The following is a 19917-nucleotide window of genomic DNA, read 5'->3' on the forward strand; positions in this document are numbered from 1 at the left end:
CAATATAAAATGTGTTTCTAGCTGAAAAAGGACAAAAGTTACTAAAATGTGGCAAGAAGCTCTTGCGCAGAGTAAGGTCCGTTGCAAAGGTTAACTGGTCATCTTTCAGTAACTTATTTCTATATTTGGTTGTTAAACTGATAACAATGAGGTGAAATCTTTGCCCAGATAGTATTACCATGTGTAAAAAAATTACAAAATGATGAAGCATTACTCACAAAAAGTGTGCTTCGTTATGCCGCATAATTTGCCTTTTCTTGCTCCATAGTTTAGTCAACACTACCACATAATTTGATACTCCTCTGCTGCATTATTCCAGAGCAGGACCTGCTCTAGGGCGGCGCGATTGGTGCCACCGCACCGGGCGCGTACTTGGGGTGGGGGCGTCATTTTTGCAAGGATATTAACATTTTAAAAGTAACTTCTGCTGCGTTCCAGGCCTCCAGCAATTTTCAGGCACCAATTAAAATGTCATGATAACGCCAGTGAGTAATCGTCTTCCTGAAAAGAGACTGGAGGTTTGTCTAGTGGAAGTTTTGACTCCTGGAAAGGCAGCGCGGAGGGTTAAAATGCCTGGGGTGCAGATCACAATGTTCATATAATATAAATAGGTCAGTGGGTTTCTGCTTCTGTAAAAGAGCTCTTTTTGCTATTTGTAGTTTATAAGTCAAGATCCTAAAATAACATTGAGCTACTAACGGTTGCATGCGAACTACAAGGTATATGTTAGAGCTATATGTTATTTTGCACAGTCTTTCATTATCCTCATTTTCCCAAAAGGGTTCATTTGGATAGAAAACAATTCTTATTATTAAAGAGAACCCCTAACTATGATGTTACGTTTTAAATTCTGAATTTGTGCTTTTCCAGAGTAAGGTCTCTTAAACTATATTGCCTACCAGTGTCGATGACATGTCACTCCTACACTACACCTTGTAGTCCGGTCTGATGTAACATTTCCTGTACACTGATTTACACACATGATTGTCTCTGTGTAATAGGTGTGTGATGTAAAATGCTCTGACACCTTACACTGGTATGAGTGGAGCTATAAAACTAAATGAATCTGAGAGACAACGGTTATGGAGACTTGAGTGGCACTGTTAAAGGGTGCTAGTGAGGGAATCTGTGCCAGAGGTGGCCATTGGGGGGCGCCAACGAACATCGACGCACAGGGCGCCATCAGTGTTTACCCCCTTAAGTGCTCCGGTCGGCCAACGGCCGTCGCGAGCACTACCTCAGTAGTGCTGCGCACGTCCGTTGGCCGATGTGGCCCCACCCGCACAATCGAACGCCTGCACCGCAGCGGAATTGCCGCTGCGGTAAACGGGTTAAAGCCGGCCCTGTTCCAGTGGCCCAATCCATATGTAGATACATATATATTTCCTTTGGCAATGCTGTTGCCTTAAGCGGAGCTATGTTTTGTACATGAGCCAGAGTATTAGAACGTACCAAGGTATTTGAATAAAAATGTTTGTTACCAATTCTTTTTACTTTTTTTTTTCTTTCGCAAAGATCAGACCAGGCAGGTAGGGTTAATAACTGCGTTTTCCTTTCACGGTTTATATTCAAATGGAAGGCAACCTCAAACAAATAAACAAGATCGAAGTGGGCCATTGCTAGTTACATGTGAAATAACTCTTTTCAAGAGAACTACAGGCAGAAATGGTTTTACCTGGACTTTCTTACCTCCGGAATGTTTTGTAGCACCCACACCAGCCTCAAGGAAACATGCTGCGGGGTAAAGTTTAGCAAACTCGCAGCTAGAAATCTATTTCGTCGAGTAAAAAAATGAAGCATTTTGCTAGAACCATGGATTACCTGTTTTGAAATGCAAAAAAAAACAAGAACAAAAAGAAAGATCAAGCTAACTAAAATGAAATACAATTATTGCACATAGTAATTATGCGCAGAATATTTTGATTCTGGTTAACAATGCATCATGGATATAATCTGAAACACCTGCAAAGCATGAAAAACAGAAGAAGCAAGCAGCAAGTTGTGAAAAGTAGGACTTGAAGGCAAACTACTACCAAGTCAATCAGGGTAATGCAGGTGTAACAACACCTTCAACAGTTGTGAGACAAAAAAAAGTTTTTGTGATTGGGTCTTGGGAAAAAAATGTTGGAGAGGGCAGCACAGAGTTCATTATGGCTCTCTGTGCCATTTGTTCGTTTCCTGATTTTAGAATGTTCCTCTTTTTGACCATTCACTTAAATCAATTGTGCCAGGATATATGGGGTTAAAGCTTAACCATTACGGTTCTACCTTATTAAATATGCTTTACAAGGAAACCTGCCGTAACTGGAAGAGGTCAGCTCCTTCTCCCAAGCACATGAGAATGCTACATTTAACCTTATACACACAACCTTCAATTTCTTTCATACCCCGGATTTTATACAAAGCACTTTGTTGCTCTGCGGTTTTTCTGAGGGTTATACTACCTTAGAATAACACTTTCCTGGAGAGTACACCTTACAGTTACACTTTTCCAGATGGCATGTATTAGGTTTCAATAAACGGTCAGTACACAGCAGGTTTGTAAGGTACATTGAAACAGAAACTTGTAACTTGCAACGCTTATTCGTGCAAATGTATCATATCTGTGAATTAGAAAGAACGTTTGCCACGATCATTTGCACAAAGCACGGTAACTAGCACACAACCGAAGCTTAAACCAAAATTAATGCACGGGAAATAGGAAAAAATGTAGAATGCTACAAGGATGATTGACAGAATATAAAAACGAGCAAAACATTATAGAAAATGGAATAAGATAAAAAAAATATACAAAGGAAAGAATTAAAGACAAAGTGAAAAAGGAAAATGTGAGAATGTGGAACCAATTGGCAGAATAATGGGACCCGTTGAAAAATAAAGAGGGAGTAAAGAGGAAGAAGAAGTAACAGTGTAATAAAGAAAGGGGAACTAAAGGGAAAAAACAATAGCACAGAGAAACGAATAAATAAGAACTGAAGGAAAAAAGAAAAAATTTAAATAGGAAGGTCAAAAAAGCAAAAAGCGAGGAGGAGTAAAAAAGGATGCTGCAGGAAACGAGGGATGATACCCGGAGAAACTAATAAAGTGAGGCAGCTATAAAGTAAAATAGAAAAGAATGTAAGAAAAAAGAAAGAAAGATAAGAAAGAATACATAGTTATGGAAAAAGAAAGATTAGAATAAACAACAAAAAAGTTAGAGATAAAGAAGCAAAAAAAAAGACAATATCGTAACGAGATGAAATAAAAAAAAAATGCAAAAGAAAGATTGTACATTAATTGACACAACAAAATGGAGCACACATTACTAAGGGCCGGTTTCACGGTAAAATTACACGTTTGTGTAAGTTTATTCTTTTTTGGTATGCCAAAACTGTGATTTATTATTAACTTTATGACTTGGAGACTCCTCTTTCTGGCTGGAGAAACCCACAGATAAAAAGATAGGCCAGTTCTGTTATATAGAGGTATATTTTAGCTGAGTTTCTATTTGTCTCCCATCTTGTCTTTCGATTTGTAACTCCTTGTGGTTACCCAAAATCAGCAAGGTGAGTAGGAACAGGAGTGGAAATGCAAGTCAAATTCACCATTGACTATACTATACTATATACTATATGTTGAACTATCTTTAGAAGACGAAAATATATGTAATATTAAATGAAAATCGATTTCTATATTTTAAGAAATATGCTGCACAGTAAGTCACCTCAAGTAAAAAAATATTGCTTCATATATATATATATATATATATATATATATTTTTTTTTTTTTTATTTATTTTTTTTTAAAATATATTTGACATGGGGTTGGATTGACCCAAATACCCAAAGGGGAAGTGATCTCGCTGAGTGAAATTCAGGGTGCCTATTTAGATTCCATTATTTTCTAAGATCACCAGCCGCCATGAAATTGTCTGTGCATACAGTTCTAATTTTGGAGCCGGGGCAGATATAAGTGTATTTTTCAACACTCCTAAAACATTCTGCAGCCACCTCTTTCATTGGGAGGGCATCCATTATCACTGGCCTTTTCTAGTAGCCAACATGACAACGTCATGCTGTCTTAGGTGCCCCAACCTCCTTCGATTTCTGGACCGACTTCATCAGGGCCTCAGAACTCCTGGAGCCTCAGAACATATATTACTTTCACATCACTTTTACTTTGAGGTCACTGTAGAGTCCCAAGGTTTGCAAGGAGTCCCAAGGTTTCCCCTAAATTTCCCACTCCAAAAATACCTTTTTGTAAGTTCATTTGACTTAAATATAAATACCATATTTAGGTATTATATATAATATTCAATGTATTAACTATAAGACGAGATGAGAACCATTAGACATTTAAATATATAACAAAAATTACTTAACGTTATATGTAAAATGAATAAGTAACACTGAACTATCCTTGATACGTGTTAAAGCCCTAACTTTTATAGTCAGGTGTTTTTATACGAGAAATGGAAAGGGAGGAAATAAATTAAACAGATGGTGTGAGAGAAGAAAGGAAAAAAAAGAAAAGAATAAAAAGGTGCCAATAGAAATCTCTAACAAATAATTAATTCAAATAATTCATACAGGTGCTAGTGCAGTAAATACATGTCTTCAATAGGTAAGCTGACATACAATTGAGAATTCATAACTACGTTAAGCAATTAAAATTATGTAATTTGTTTTTGCTGTAGATAAATGTGTTGTAAATGGACTTCATATTGCAATTATTTGATTATACAACGCTCGAGGAAGGAGATTAGCTGTAGTCATCCCAGTTACAGCCAAAATGCAGTTGCACCAACTTTAAAGCATTTCCAATTCGGTGTAATCTGCAGAAACTCTACATATAAAATCATGTCCACCAATGTACCCCTTATTTGTAATCTGTTTCATTCTGAAACCAAACTCCCTAGATTTATTTTTAAATGACAAAGGGGCCTCCGTGTTTAGTAAGGGTCGCTGAGTTTCTACATGTGAATCTAAAACTGATTAATCAGATTACAGTTATATACCATGCAAACACTTTCAAAAAAGTTTAGTAGGTTCGTATTTTGTTGTTTTTGGCACAAGGTCTTCAGCAAAAAGTCCCATTTCAATTTGTCTCCCATTGTTGTCCTTCTTAACTCCGTTAAGTGAAGCAGACAGCAAAGTGGCTTTAAGAGCCAACAAAAAGAACTACACGTGTGTCCTATGTGAAGTATGTAACAGTGGAGGCTACAAGACATGGCGTTGATTGATTTGTCTTGTCACCAAAGATCTGAAGAGACTACAAGACATTTTCTTAGTGCCATGCAAAATTCTAATATGTACGGTGGCCCTTTCTAACAATTGCACTCCAGAAATTTTCACCAGATCAAACCTGAAAAAATGTATCAGTAGGACATTCTCGTTAATTACCAGAATCTGCAGAATTTGGTTAAAAAATTCCCAGAGCATGCATTTTGTTTCCCATTTTGGAGAAGGAAATCAAAATATGTGGTATTTCTCAACCCCTGTAAATTATGCACCTCAGAAGACAGGATTTTACCAGTTGCGATAAAAAACGACCATCAACATAGGGTTCTAGTAATCTGGACCTTTGAGTATTCACAGAGGTTGTATGAAGCAAATTCATCAAAATCATCTTGCTTGATGTAGGGAACATTTGCCTACAACTAGGTTACAAGCTATTTAATGTTTTTTTTTTTTTTACATGCTTGTAGCCGTTACCTTAATTTGTATACAAAACTTCATTTTTAATCCGGACTTCAGGTGTTTCGTTCCATTCATGTACTAAAACTCATTTTCTTAGGGCAAATGACAGACAAAAATTCAGATTATAAAGATATGGTCTAATGCAGATAAGCTAGCGGCTTACGGACCGTATGTACAAAAACTGTTATGCGGAGTTCATTATGTCACAAGTCCTTTTCTGTCATTCACAAAACATTTATTCCACATTCAGCATTTAAGAAGTGATACCACTCATGTTAACCTGTGAGGAAGATTTACCTTCATTGAAATGGACTCATTCCAGGATTTCACAAGTTCAGCTGCTCTCAGGTCCTGCCAGCTTATGAAGTTATGAAAAGGAAGGCCATTTGTCCTAGGAAATAACATTGAAAGTAAAATCGGTTTCATTGGCACACAACCTAATCCATTTTACAGAAAAGGAGAAAGCACTTTAACATTTGAAAGCAACAGTCCCCTCCGTTTATAATATTAATTAATACTCTGAAATGTGGTTGCCGGATTTGTAGTAGGAGCAACAACAGCACAACCAAATGGAAGGAGAATGGAGACCACAGGAAAGTACGTCTTCTTTAGCACTGCAGAGTGTGGGAGACAAGTCATCATGAGATAGCCTCTCAAGCTATGCAATGATGGGCTCTCAGGTGATGGAGTTCATTGTGGGATGGCCTACCTGCTCATGCTACGCATCCTCTGATGGTGTCTCTAGTGCTTCAAGCGGCTTAGAATGCACTCTGGTGAGTCGCAAGCATGATGTGGCCTCTTTAGTGAAACCATCCTACCTAGGAGATTCTTTCTGGGACTATCATACAAGGACAGACTCTGCTGAGACTAGCCACACTTGTGTGGTCTCTATCAGTGGACTAGCAGTCATAAGCCTCATGAGATGAATTCTTTGGTCACATTACCCATTACAAGAATGACTCTCTGGTGAAAGTGGCCATCATAAAATGGATGATCTGCTTGTACTAGCTGTCTTTACGTGGGTCTCTGGTGAGATCAACAAGTCAGTACAGCTGTAATCTCAGCTGACAATAGCCATCATTACATATGCTATTTTGATGCTCAAACCATCATCTGATAGGTGCTCTAGTGATGCAACCGTCATCAGATGGCTCACTAGTGAAAGCAGCCACTATCAGATATTAAATTGGTTACCACGAGGTGGAATCTAGTTGTAAATTGCCCCTACTAACATGATCTTTCTGGCTAAACTGCTATACTAGGATGATCTCTCTGATGAGACAAGCCAACACGAGGCAAGCTATACCATTAGAAGACGATTTCCTTTGTTAGATTATTGTTCGTAGGATGGGCTTTCCTGTGAAGGGTTCGATCATAGGACAAACTCTAGGTGTGACTTTCCATTCTACAATCGACCACTGTTGAGATTAGGCCTCACCCGATTATGATGAACTATCTAGTGAGACTACTTACAAACATGGGCCAACATGAACAGGCTAGTGCTCAGTCATGACTGGGTCTGCTATGTGGAAGGAAGAAGAAAGAGAGGCAGAAAAAAGAAAAGGTGAAGAGAGGAAGGAAGGCAGAGAGAAAGAAATGGCAGGAAGAAGGATGCAAGGGAGGGAGAAAGAAAGAGGATGACGAATGCAGCTCTTACAACTTTGGATCATTTTCTGTCCTAGGACAGGAAGGTGGGAGACCAGGAAATATATAGGAAGGACAACAGCGAAGAGAACAAGAGAACTGAAGGTAGAAACTGAAGAATGGAAGGAGGAGAGAAAAGAAGGTAAAATGGAAGAACAACAGAATGGTAGAGTAAAATGATGACCAAGAGAGGGGAGTGAAAATGTTATACAATAGGGTAGCGTGAGGGTGGGAGGAGGTCTTAGAGTGGACTAGCGCTTTGGAGAGCAGAAAGGGGGAGATTAATAAAAAGAAGATGGATACGATGAAGTCCGAGGCCATCAATGGGAAAGAGAAAGGGCTAGAGGGAGTAAACAAATTACGAGATATAACAGATAGGGCATACAAATAGAGAGAGGAGAGAAGGCAGTAAATGAGTGAAAATGAGGGCGAGTGAGCAGAAAAGAAGCAGGCAAAGAATACATGAATGTGATAGTGAAACAGACTTCTCCAATTAGAGAGACTGACAGAAGGAAAGATAGAACAGACAGACATCAAATCCATGCATCTGTGGCACGTGCAATATCATGTTAATTATGAGTAACGGTATGATTTATGAAGCACTTCATCACTTCACCCTATAGCAGATCACTATAATATTTTCATTTTTTTTTAGGTTTCTATATTTAGGCGTTTAGAATCACAAGAACATACTTGGAGAGCAAAGCAATATATCACATGGCACACATCCTCCGTTTTGCTCATTAAACATTTCAGTGCAATGTAGAAAACTCCTTAACATTAGAATGTCCCTACCTAAATCCTAAAGCATGGCCCCACAATATTTCACTGCAATTAACTGTTTTTTGCTCATTTCGTCAAAAACCTATAGAGGTTTTTGATACAAAACAACAAAGATGTTGCCAGCCCTGTGTGTGCAAAAAACATTCCTATGGCATTTCATGAGTTTTACACAATCTTTACATGCATGAAAACATCTATAAGTCAGTCATGTGCAAAGGAAGCATGTGCTGGTTGGTGTAGGGTTTCTAAGGTGGGCCCTTCCTGGCTCACTCTCTCTTGGCGTGCAGTGCAGGAGCTGCTGTACCCCAGCTGGTGCATGTAGCATTTGGGGTGGAGCTTTTCATATGACCTTGGCCCCACCAACATTGTTTGCAAACATGGCTTCGATGCATATAAGAATTGCTACCCAAAAGAGTAGTCCCTCACACCCATCCATTTTGATCTGAAAGGTAACCATTGCTGAGTATCAGAAAACTATTAGCACTTGCTGGTTGGTGGCCATTTGTAGGCCTTGGATAGGGACAGCTTTATCTTTCTGTAGGCAGCCCAACTGTTTCTAATATAGAACACTGAATGGGTTGTGGGCCACTCCCTTGCTTATGACTGGTGGTTTTGTGGTCTATCTCAGTGGTTTCCTCTTGATTCAATAGCCTTTCTCCTTATTCTTGTATTTGTCTTGCACAGGAGCATTTCGGTCTCACGAAGTTGTGACTGAATGGGTGTATCCTTCCACTGCATACCTGAGGGGAGTAAAATTCAGTACTCCATGGAAATGCACGTGTTTACCTACTCTCTCCCTCTGCTTTTTCTTCCCCCTCAAGAAAGCTCCTTGCAATCTGCCTCCCTCTTCACCAACTTTGATGTTTCCACTCCACGCCCTGTGATTTATTTATTTTTACTTATTAACCCTACTCACTCTTGATTTACCCTCTTCCCGCTCCCCAACTCATAGTTGATTTACTTACATATTTATTTACAAGGGCCATGAAGCTGCGAAGTGTTGGTGTGCCTCTCGGTTACTTTTTTTGATGATTCATGCGCACTTCATTTTTACTTTTTTTCCCATTTCAATGTTCCATTCGCCGTCAGCCATATTACAATGGTCACCTGTGTCACACAAACCATGTACATGCACATATCATTAGGCATGCGTCACAACACACGTGAACAAGCATTACAGAGCATGCATGCACGCACATCAGTGGCCATCTTGGAATGAGATTTCTTTAATAGCAACCCAATTGCTAAACTGTCAGCCATGTGTCCGCATACGTTTTCAAGTATGCTCACATGTGCAGTTACCAGAAAAAGATTGACAAGGCCAATAGCTCGGCAAGTTAGAGTCAAGACCAATTGGTTTTGCCGATGTTTGTTTAAAAAACGTAGCCATACTGGACTAACATTGTTTCGGATGACAGCAGCGGGGTTGCTAAGCCATTAAAAAAATATAATAATACCAGGTTATGAGATCAGTGCAAAGTGCAGTCTCTGCCAAGGCTGATAATCTGCCCCTGATTTCTTTAAATCCTATCCTGGTAAAGTAAAGTGTTAGCGTAGATCTTGTCAGCGTTCAATGTGTCAGTAGTTTACAACGGGCATGTGATGTGTTTCCTTGAACAGCTTCTTGTCTGCAGTTCTCGGCCATGTTTTATGATCCCCCACATCAGAAGGATCTTTCGGCTTTAGGCCCACAGCGCAGTGTCACTGGATGACTTGACTCTGCTTGGATTTTCTCTGTACTGGATATCAGTACTGGGCTCTTTGAGTCAGTGTAAATCTATTCTGTAGCAGGGGGGACAGCACAGGTATGGGAGGCAGATTGAGTACGAAGAAGAGAGATTAAGATAGAAAATGGGAGCGATTAGCGGAATCGCAGGAGACTTGCAATATTCCTCTATTGTTGCCTACGCTTTACCACCTCAACATTGCTTCTCGTGTCTTCTGGCAATTCAAAAGTCAAAAGCAATAACTGTTCATTAAAAAAAAGGGCAATTCAGGCAGTCATCACCTGCTATCCGTTCCTGGTAGGCGAACGGAAATATCATGAGAGGAATTGGGATGTAATGGCTGGGTTTGAAATCTAGAAACCTGGGTTCCAAAATAGCGATATGCTTTAGGTCTATATAGTCTATAATAAATAGTATATGTGACTTATACATGTACAGTGGCAGCCACCACCGTACTCCCTTCTCACTCATTTTTTGCATATGTGCCAACTCTACTCACGGTTAATGCCCAGAGGTACACCCACAATCAGTGCCAGACGCTCAGCCTCATAATCTGCCCTCTCATTCACAACAGTTTAGGATTAAATGATCAATGTATTGTGTTACAACAGAAACAAGTGTATCTTTCTTTTCTCTAAGTACATTTTGTTTTGAGACTCTTGTTCTTGTGCACACATGATACCGTTTCCACTCGGCCTCTTAATGCCTGCAAGGGTGCCTTTTGTTAACATCTTAATAGGGTGACATGCTCACTCGAGGTCATTAATGGCCACGGTCTCTAGTCCTGAATGTTCCATCTACAAATCACTGATTTAAGGCGTGTTAGTATAATTAGTCAACGAATGTAAAACAAGACTACAACAATAAGAATGTAATAGGCAATCGCAGAAAAGTCCAGGACTGAAAACAAGTGTCCATAATGACATGGAGGGAGGTGGTCACAAAGGTAGGATGGGCCGTGCATTGCTCATTTCCCCAGCAGGATGGGGACGTTTTGTTACTGGGGGCCAGTTTTGTAGCAGTACAGCAGTTTTAAAAGCACCCACTGCAGAGTCCTTTGAATATTTAGCAGTTTTCAGACTAAAATTTCTCTGGCGATTAAGGTACCTGCTGGAGAGAGATGGGAGTTTTATCCAGTGGCAGTTTTGACTCATCTAAGAAGGCGCAGAGGGTTAATATGCCTGCTGCAAAGAACATGTAACATGCAAATCACCTAACAGCATCATATATGCTTAGCTCAGTGGGTTACTGCTGTTGTCACAGAGATCCCTTTGTTACTGTTCAGTTCAAAAGGTACAACCATAATCTAGCACAGTGAGCTACGAAAAGCTACGAAAGATCTCAAACTGGGAGTTCGACAGAAGGAACGGAAATGGAGACAAAGCTACTCCCCTCAAGCCAGGACAGTGTTTTGTACCGCAAGAAAGGAGTTCCAAAAAATCTTGCTCCAACATAAATCTAACTATTTCTCCCAAAAATTTTTAAATTCTTCAAATAAAACTAAAGATGTTTTTAACATAGTCAACGAGCTTTGTGACGATGATAGGACAGCCCCATCAATAGCCCCCACCCAGAAGTTGTGTGACTCTCTGAATGAATTCTTCAGAGAGAAAATTCTAAACATAAAACGCAACATTGCTAGCTCTCCTAAATCGTCCCCTTTAGATGATATTTTTAATAACCCCACTACTTTAGACACCCTTCCTGCTATAGATTCTAAAACTTTTTCAACTCTCCTGGCACGGGTTAAGTCTGGATCACCCGATGACATCTGCCCACCCCACATTTTTACAGAGATTGGGCACTCTATCCCTCACGGGATCCTTTCTCTACTTAACGACTCACTTAACCAGGGAAAGGTACCGGCAGGGTTTAAACATGCTCTATTGATTCCCCTGATCAAAAAACCCAGTCTTGACCCCCACGATCCATCGAACTATCGCCCGATATCCTTGCTGCCATTCCTATCAAAAATTCTGGAGGCACACGTTGCTAGCTGTCTCTCTAGCTTCGTTGAAACCACTGGATATCTGGAGCCTAATCAAGCTGGGTTTCGACCAGGGCACTCAACCGAGATGGTGACACTGGCGGTCCAGAATGTACTAAGAAGCAATGCAGATAGGGACATTCACCAAGCATTGGTACTTCTCGACCTGTCGGCCGCATTCGACACGGTCGACCACACCATCTTGGTCGACCGTGTCGAACAGGCTGGCCTGAGAGGCTCGGCACTTAGATGGCTGAAGTCACTTATCTCGGAGCGTACCCAGGCAGTGAGATTAGGAACTTTTACAGCTCCTAAAATCAAAAACGAATGTGGAGTCCCTCAAGGCTCGTCCCTGTCCCCACTTTTGTTTAATTTGTATTTACGACCCTTGTTATTTTCACTAAAAAAGTTTAGAGCCTTAATTTTTAACTATGCAGATGATCTGCAACTGATCTTCTGTCTGGACTCCCCTGGTGCTGTCACCGAATTTCGGGAGGCCATGGTTCACATTCAGAGATGGATGGGCCTAAATCATCTGAAACTCAACCCAGGCAAAACTGAATTGATTTTGCCTGGGAAGAGTGAACTGTATTGGGGACCACACTTCTGGCCTCCAGAAATGGGAGATCCTCCAGCTAAATCCAAAACAGTTAAGAGCTTAGGAATCACTTTCAATGAAGATCTTTCGCTCAAAAGCCAGGTAGGGACTGTGGTATCTGCAAGTTTCTTCCAACTTCGCAAGATTAAGAAGATTGTCCACCTTTTAACCCACCCTGCTCTGATTCAGGTCATTATTGCTCTTGTGCTGTCACGTTTGGATTACTCCAATAGTTTATATTTGGGTCTACCAGCGGGGCAGCTCAAGAGACTCCAACTGGTCCAGAACCAAGCGGCCAGGTTGATTTGTAAAATTCCTAAGTGGCAGTCTATTAGACCTGGACTGGCCAGTCTCCACTGGCTGCCTATAGCGCAGAGAGCAGCATTTAAAGCGGGATGCATTATCTTCAGGGCTCTACAAGGTAAGGGCCCTGGATTCATTAGCAGCCTGCTTGTCAGTTACACTCCCTCCCGTGCTCTCCGTTCTGGCCAAAAGAATTTGTTAGTTGTGCCCCGGATCAGGAAACAACGCCAGGGAGGAGGATCTTTCCACTTCCTAGCTTCCTCCCTGTGGAACTCTTTGCCACTGCCATTAAGACTCCACGAAGATCTGTTAGCCTTTAGACAGGCTTTTAAAACCTGGCTCTTTAAGCAAGCTTATCCTTAGTTAATTTTTCTTTCTGTAACAGGTTATGTTTTGCCAGTCTTCCACAGCGCCATGAAGCCTACGGGCGTACGTGCGCTTAATAAATTTAATTTAACATAACATAACATACGAACTGCAACGAAAGAGCTGCATGGAAACTGCATGGTACAAATTAGAAAGTTATGTTTATTCCCAGTCTTTTACTATCCTAATGCTGCTAAAAAGGGTTTGAATAAAAATACATTCTTATTAGTAAAGGCAACCCTAACCATCGTGTTGCGTTCTGAATCCTGAGTTTGTGCTTCTCAACGACTAAGCACTCTAGAATGACATGTGAATCCTACACCTTGTAGTCCCCTTGTGTTATGAAACATTTTCAATACACTGATTTACACTCACATGCTCATTGTCTCAGTATGTGTGCTTGTGATGTAAAGTGCTCCAACACCTTACACTGGTATGAGAGGAGCTATAAAACAAATAAAATACATGTGAGAGAGGGGCTAAGGAGAAATGAGAGGCACTGTTGGAGGGTGATATTGAGGGAATCAAAGAAGAGCCCCAAAAAAGATTGTTGTATCATAATGAAATGTAAAGTAATCGTTGACTTTGTTTAAAAAACTAATAATGTTTTTAATATATTTGGGAAAATGTGTTTAGCAGACTGCACCATTTTTGTCATTTGTTCCCAAATGTTCCTGGGGGTGGGGGGGGGGGAGAGAGAGACCCCCAAAAACCCCCTTCTAGTGGTCAGGATCGCTTGTTATACACCATAGGAGGGCTGGTCTAAACAAATTTGCCAGACTGCTTTGGGTCCCTCTCCAGCACTGGTGGTCACCCTACATCTTAGGCAACTACCTAACAGCACTCCTTCCTGTTTGATATCAAGGAAATAACGGAGGATTTAAAATACAATGTTCAACTATTACATTTATCAGGCAATGCAAGGTTATAAATAAGATTGTGAGTCAGGACTTCAAAAACAGATCTGATCCCACGGTGAGCGGGATGTTTCAATAAATTTCATAATATTTTTCTTAAGTCTAGGTTAGTCTAGCTACTTCTTGGTTAATGCCCCTGAACTATGGGCCTTTTGCCCTTGAATAAATAAACACATAATTTTTTTCAGCTTCCATGTTGTAGCTAATTTGGTACTGATTGGTTTGCCAGGTGCCAAGGGTCCTGAGAAACTCGCGCGGAAGATTCTTCCCTTAATTTCTCGGTTTTACTCTCCCTATTCTATACCTATTATATTTATCTGCGAACTAAAAGGTTTCGAAACACAAAATAACCCTAACAACATTTACATTCCAATTTATTCGCTCCTACTTGCTGGCTTAGTAGTCATCCCTTATGCCTTCCAATAAAGTTGCTAAAATCAATGTTCCTGGTGGTTCACACGTATCCTGCAACAAGAGGGTCTCCTCCCACCGCACAGCAACACATGGTGTTAAATGTTGCTAATCTAGATCCAGGCCAAGAGTCCAAACTCCTGAGACCTTTCCTGTAATTGGCAAGAGGATGGTGTGGATTTATCCAAACACACCTCTACCCTGGAACTACTTCCCAAGCCACTCTCTTTGTCCTATTTGTAGACGTTAACATAAGTTACTTGAGATACTCCTTAAACAAAAACATAACATGTGAGAGCGGTATCCATGCTAGTAAGTAAAACGGTATCAAATACATACTTATCCCACGTAATGAATGTTGCTCTCTGAGTTGATATGCCAATTGCCTCAATTTGATTCATTCGAATACCTGCATCTAAAAACAAACATAAAATTGATGGCATGTAAACCACAAAGCTGTCAAATGCACATATTTGTTTTTTAATAAAGGCAAATTCAATTCTAGCATTTTGCCAGACAAATACCCTGGATCTAGACGATCAAAGCACTTCTTAAATACAAGGATAAATAGCATGCCCCAAATATCCATTTTAATATACAAACTAACATACAGTAATAAAATAGAGAAACCTAAAGTGGATAGATTATGTGCACCCTTATTTTAAATGCACTAAAATGTTCCTTTTTTTTAACTACTATTGGGTTCAACCATAGCTTTTTATTTAAGTAGTCCACAATAAAAGAAGGAGAAACATAACTACAATATTCGGTTTTAAATTTCACTGGTCTACCTAAAAAATTGAGAACAGGACACCAAAGGTCTCGTGACTCGGTAGAGTGAGGGTATGTGTGCCCAGTATCTCTTTGATGAGCAGGTTCCACTGAGTGGCAATGCCAGTGGGTGAATGCATGTGTGTAGTGCAGCCCTCTGGCAGAGAGGCTGTAGCAACATTGTTTCCCAAAAACCAACAGAAAAGTCAAAGAGTTCTATAGTACAAGAATAAAAAAACAAAACAGACATCACTTTGACTCTACCAATCTCAGAGTCAATCAGCAGGATGGTGGCGGACAACTGGATGAACGATGATGCTGCTTCAACAGGATATGGTCACTGGAGTTCATAACTTAACCTTATATGACTGAAGGCATGAACACTGACGCGGAGGTGCTTAGGATCTTTTGACAGCCTCCACAATGGGATCACGTCTTGAGATTACAGAGTAGGTCTAACCTGCTGATGCTAAGGATACCACACCTATGTCCAAAGACTCTGTACTGCTGCATGTCAAGCCATAGGTGGATGCATGCCAACCCATCAGAGCTCACACCCACTAGTATCACATCTCCTCAAAATACCCATACACCTCAGTGCAGCACAGGGATAAACCCAAGGCATTTAGAACTGGCCACAACTATACCAGCCTTGAACATCGACTATCATATATGGATTTTCTTCTGTTAAATGGTAGCTTTACTTACAAATCCCAGCGCTTACAATTTGCTTTAAGGTCATTACGCAAGTTATGCAGAGTTGGTAAAAAGGGCCTCTGATGCTTGTATGCTGCTATTCAGGCCTCATGATTTATAAAGCCCTAACATGACCCAATGGTATCAGAGCGCTGTACATATGAAAACTAATAACAGGTATTATGGTATTAAGTCTTTCATGGGCATAATTTTGACCTCAAAGTAATGACCCACGTTATTCAATAATTAATTTGAAACAACTTTACACACAATTTTTCAGTAAAAACAAAAATGAAAAGCTGTTTTTAGCAGCCGAAATCTCTGGGTGAATGCATCATTCGGATTGCGCTGGTAGCGACCATTACTTGCGCAATCAAAATTAAGAGGCCATTCGTAAAGACGTCCTGAGGACTCACTCACAATGTCATCTTCAGTGTGAATGTGTCCTGCTATGTGGGTGGTATTGTGGAAAGAGGAGGAGAAAAAAAGGCGGAGAAGGACAGAGATTTGAACAACACAGGAAGAAAGGGTAGGTAAGGATGAAAAAATGGAGGATGAAATAAAATAAGGAACAGCCGAAGGAAGCAGTGACAGGAAGGAGTTGACAAATAATCTAAGGGACAAAGGAAGATAGAAAGGCATAAAGGAAGGAGGAGGAGATAAAGAAAAAAAAAGATGAAGGATAGTGGGATTGTGAATGAAAGGTGCAACGGAAGGAAGAGAGGTCTGGGCAAAGGGCTAGATCAGAAAGAAATAGATTAAAGGCGTCTGAAGAAAACAAAGAAACAAGGAGGCTAGCAACGAAGGAAAGAAAGAACGTTGTGAGAAATGAATAAGATGGAATATAAACACTTGGACAGATGTATAAGACAATGAAAGGCCTTAAAAACTAAAGTGTTGTATTAAGCTAAAAAGTGATTTCTGTAGCATTCTATCACCAATACGTCTCTAGGCTCTAAATCAAGAGGATGAAGCAGATCCTATAGGCAATTTATGATGTCCAATGAAAAGATTGTTTAAAAACCCAAGTTTTCTATTGGTGCCTGAAGAGCGGGAGTGAACTTTACAATCACAGATTGTCCAGCACGGTATTACATCATTTAAGGGTGCATGTAGAGAAACTGTGTTCTCCTATTTTAGCTTTATTGAACTTGGGCCCTATCATTGGGTTAGTGGCAGAGGACCGCAGGAGCCTCTTGGCTTGATAATTACGCTGTCTTCTTTAATGCAGGCCGGTATTTTCCCTGCATTGAGGGTTTTAAAATGAATCTATCATTTTTTCAAACTTGGTCTATCATGGTCAAAGCAAAAAGCCCCCAGACACTAGTCTAACTGCAGTTTTCTGAATCCCTTGCAGACTATGAAGAAGATATCGTCTAAAGATTCAGATTAGTTCAGTCTAGATCCAGTTAAGGCGGATACTGCCATGCTGTACCTATCCAAGGAAAGTTAGGGGAGATCTTTCTTATGATTTGAATGCGATATGTACAGACAGCGACTACAGCAGAGATTTGAGGGTTCACAGATAACCAATTATCAACCCCCAAACCTTTTTGAGCAGCTGCGGCCCGTGCAGGTAAGAGCAGTGGCGCCCGGTGGGGGTCGGGGGGATTTTGACCGACGGCAATGAGCGAAAATGAACAATTTATTTTATTTTCCCTCGTTATCGTCCGTTCAAATCCCACCAGCACTGGGCCCCACCTCTATTGCCTACACGGGTCCCACCACTCTTACCTGCATGGGCCGCAGCTGTTTTTACACAGTTTGTTGGGTAGAGAATGTTACCAAGTGCTTGTGGGCAGTAAGAGGCCAGGCATAGACTACCATGGTCTGTAAGAACCTCTGCGTTGTCAGCATTAGGATTGAGTTTATTTCTTTCCATCCACTGCCCTAACAATCGCACTGTTTATTTTATCGCTGTAGGACGTTGGAGTGCTAAACAAGTAACTAATTTTAAGCTTAATTTTTTATATTTGTACGTTCATTCCTCGCTCAAGCAAAACATTAGCCGAGGGTAAAACATATATACTGAACAAGTGGGGAGATAGCGATGAGCCTTAGGGGAACCCACAAGTGACAAAGGTTTTTTTTAGAGATCAAGGGTCAGATGTACATACCTTTGTGTTTGCGATTACCTAATAGTGACTTTTTGTGATTCGCTATAAGGTAATAGCAAACAATGATGTATTGTAGCCGTGGGACGGGACAAGAAGAGGGCACGAACAAATGCATTGACTGGTGGACAACTGACTTGCGTTCCATCCCCTCTCTTCCACTGTATCAGGCTACTTGGGAAACCGAGTTCGAAGAATGGTGGAACCAGCAACCGAGAGGACATGGGGAGGGCTCCTTTAACTGGGCCGACATCGAGGACGGGAACACACCCCCTATGATGCGCTGCACTGCGGATTAGTCAAAAGCCTGGAAGAAGAAGGACCGGGGTGTTCCGACACCGCGGAGAGTGGAGAGAAGAGAGGAGGACGGAGCGAGAAGGAGACCGGAACCAGAGGAGAAAAGGATGGAGAACGGTGTGCCTGGAGGCCAACAGTACCGCGAAGCGCCCAGCCACACTCACGGAGGAGTGTGGCTCAGCCAGGTACGTCAGCGTGTATCGGGCTGGTTGGGGAGGCGAGGCGACGCTGTGTAAAACAGTATAAATATCCCCTTCTCCTTCATTACCCTTCCTCTCGTTTACCTTCTTTTCCCTCACAAACTACCCCTCACGTGCTTTTCACCGAGCGGACTGTATATTACACCTGCACCAGTGTCCTCACATCCCGGGTACCCGTTGGGATATCAGCTAAACCGAACACCTCACTAATTGAGTCATCTTTCCTCCGCATGTGACGCTGGGACGCAAAGAGAGGAGGAGAAGTGGCCCGTGAAGAGCCCGGACAGAGACTGACAAGCCCCAGAAGGTCCCGCACCCTACAAGCTACCATAGACCCGGCTGCTTTAGCCTGAGAAAGGCAGACCTTAAGGAAGAAAAAAAACATTCATAAAAATAAAAACCATACCTACCTCGCACCTGTCTCCGTGCCCCTTCATCAACCCCGCCACATGTACTAAAGTATGTTTTACGCTGTTTGTGATTCCCAGTTGGGTGCAAATAGACCTACCTCATTAATATGCATGAGATAGGTCGTAATTTGCCACCCATTGGGGATTGCGAAGATCACAGGAATGATGGCCTGCTGGGGTTGGCAGATCCCGATGTCTGTGATTGCTTTTAAATAATGCACTTTTTTTTCTTTTTTCTTAATGAAGCCTGTTTTCCTTAACGTAAAACAGGATGAGTTTCAAAAACTAAAATGGAAAGTTTTCTTTTCAATTTTCCAGGCGTCTAGTAGGTCTTATGGATAGTAAAAAGGTGTTTTTTCTTTAAAGGCGCCGATTTCACACAATGCGGTACAAAAGGGGGTGGTGATGGACGGAGCATCTGAACCAATCAAACACTCACACCCAGTCAACAGATCTGGGTTTAATCCATCACCGTTCTTTAGCCCACTCTGCCACCCCAGTTCAGACATGGCCATATGCAATTCAGTCTGACCCTGTGCCTCATGGGAACAGTCCAGCCCGAACTGCCAGGCCATGCCTTTCCTGGTCCATCACTACCCCCTTTTGTACCGATTTCACACAATGGCACAAAAGAGATGTAGATACTTGCCAAAGTGCTTCTAGATCATACTCCGGTAGTTCCCTCCTCCACGTCTCTGTATGCCTTGTACTGGGGTCTTTTGATGATTGTACCAGTAACCAGTACCATACCGAGACCTCTTTCTGTAATCCAGGACGCAATGCTATTTTTGCCTCGTGAAGTTAGTTTTGTTTCCCCGCCTGTCTCAAAGTTTTTGCCCAGCTTAGTTACTGACAGTATTTAAAACGAGAGACAGCGCCTTCTGTGATCTCCTGAAAGTCTTGCCAAGATTTTAACCTAGTACCTTCCAACAACTGGCCCCATCTGCAAATTCCCTTTTACCTTATTGGGGTTGCTAAAGAGTCTTGCAAACGTGCGGGGGTTCCTGGCGATCTC

At 41.3% G+C, this 19917-nt stretch overlaps 1 protein-coding gene across 3 annotated transcripts in view; it reads right to left on the bottom strand.

Annotated features, from left to right (window-relative positions):
* Nucleotides 1-19917, bottom strand: part of GK5 (glycerol kinase 5) — a 239707-nt gene that overhangs the window by 140239 nt on the left and 79551 nt on the right. For 2 of the 3 annotated variants that reach the window (XM_086943710.1, XM_086943709.1), the window contains exons 3-5: nt 14754-14829; nt 5976-6069; nt 1690-1821 (exon numbers count right to left, since the gene is read on the bottom strand). In XM_086943710.1, the coding sequence (XP_086799836.1) occupies nt 1690-1821; nt 5976-6069; nt 14754-14829 (302 nt within the window). The remainder of the gene's footprint in view (nt 1-1689; nt 1822-5975; nt 6070-14753; nt 14830-19917) is intronic. The other variant, XM_086943711.1, reaches the window with a different exon arrangement.

Source organism: Lissotriton vulgaris, chromosome 11 (genome assembly GCF_964263255.1).
Source record: "Lissotriton vulgaris chromosome 11, aLisVul1.2, whole genome shotgun sequence".
NCBI classification, from domain to species: Eukaryota; Metazoa; Chordata; class Amphibia; order Caudata; family Salamandridae; genus Lissotriton; species Lissotriton vulgaris.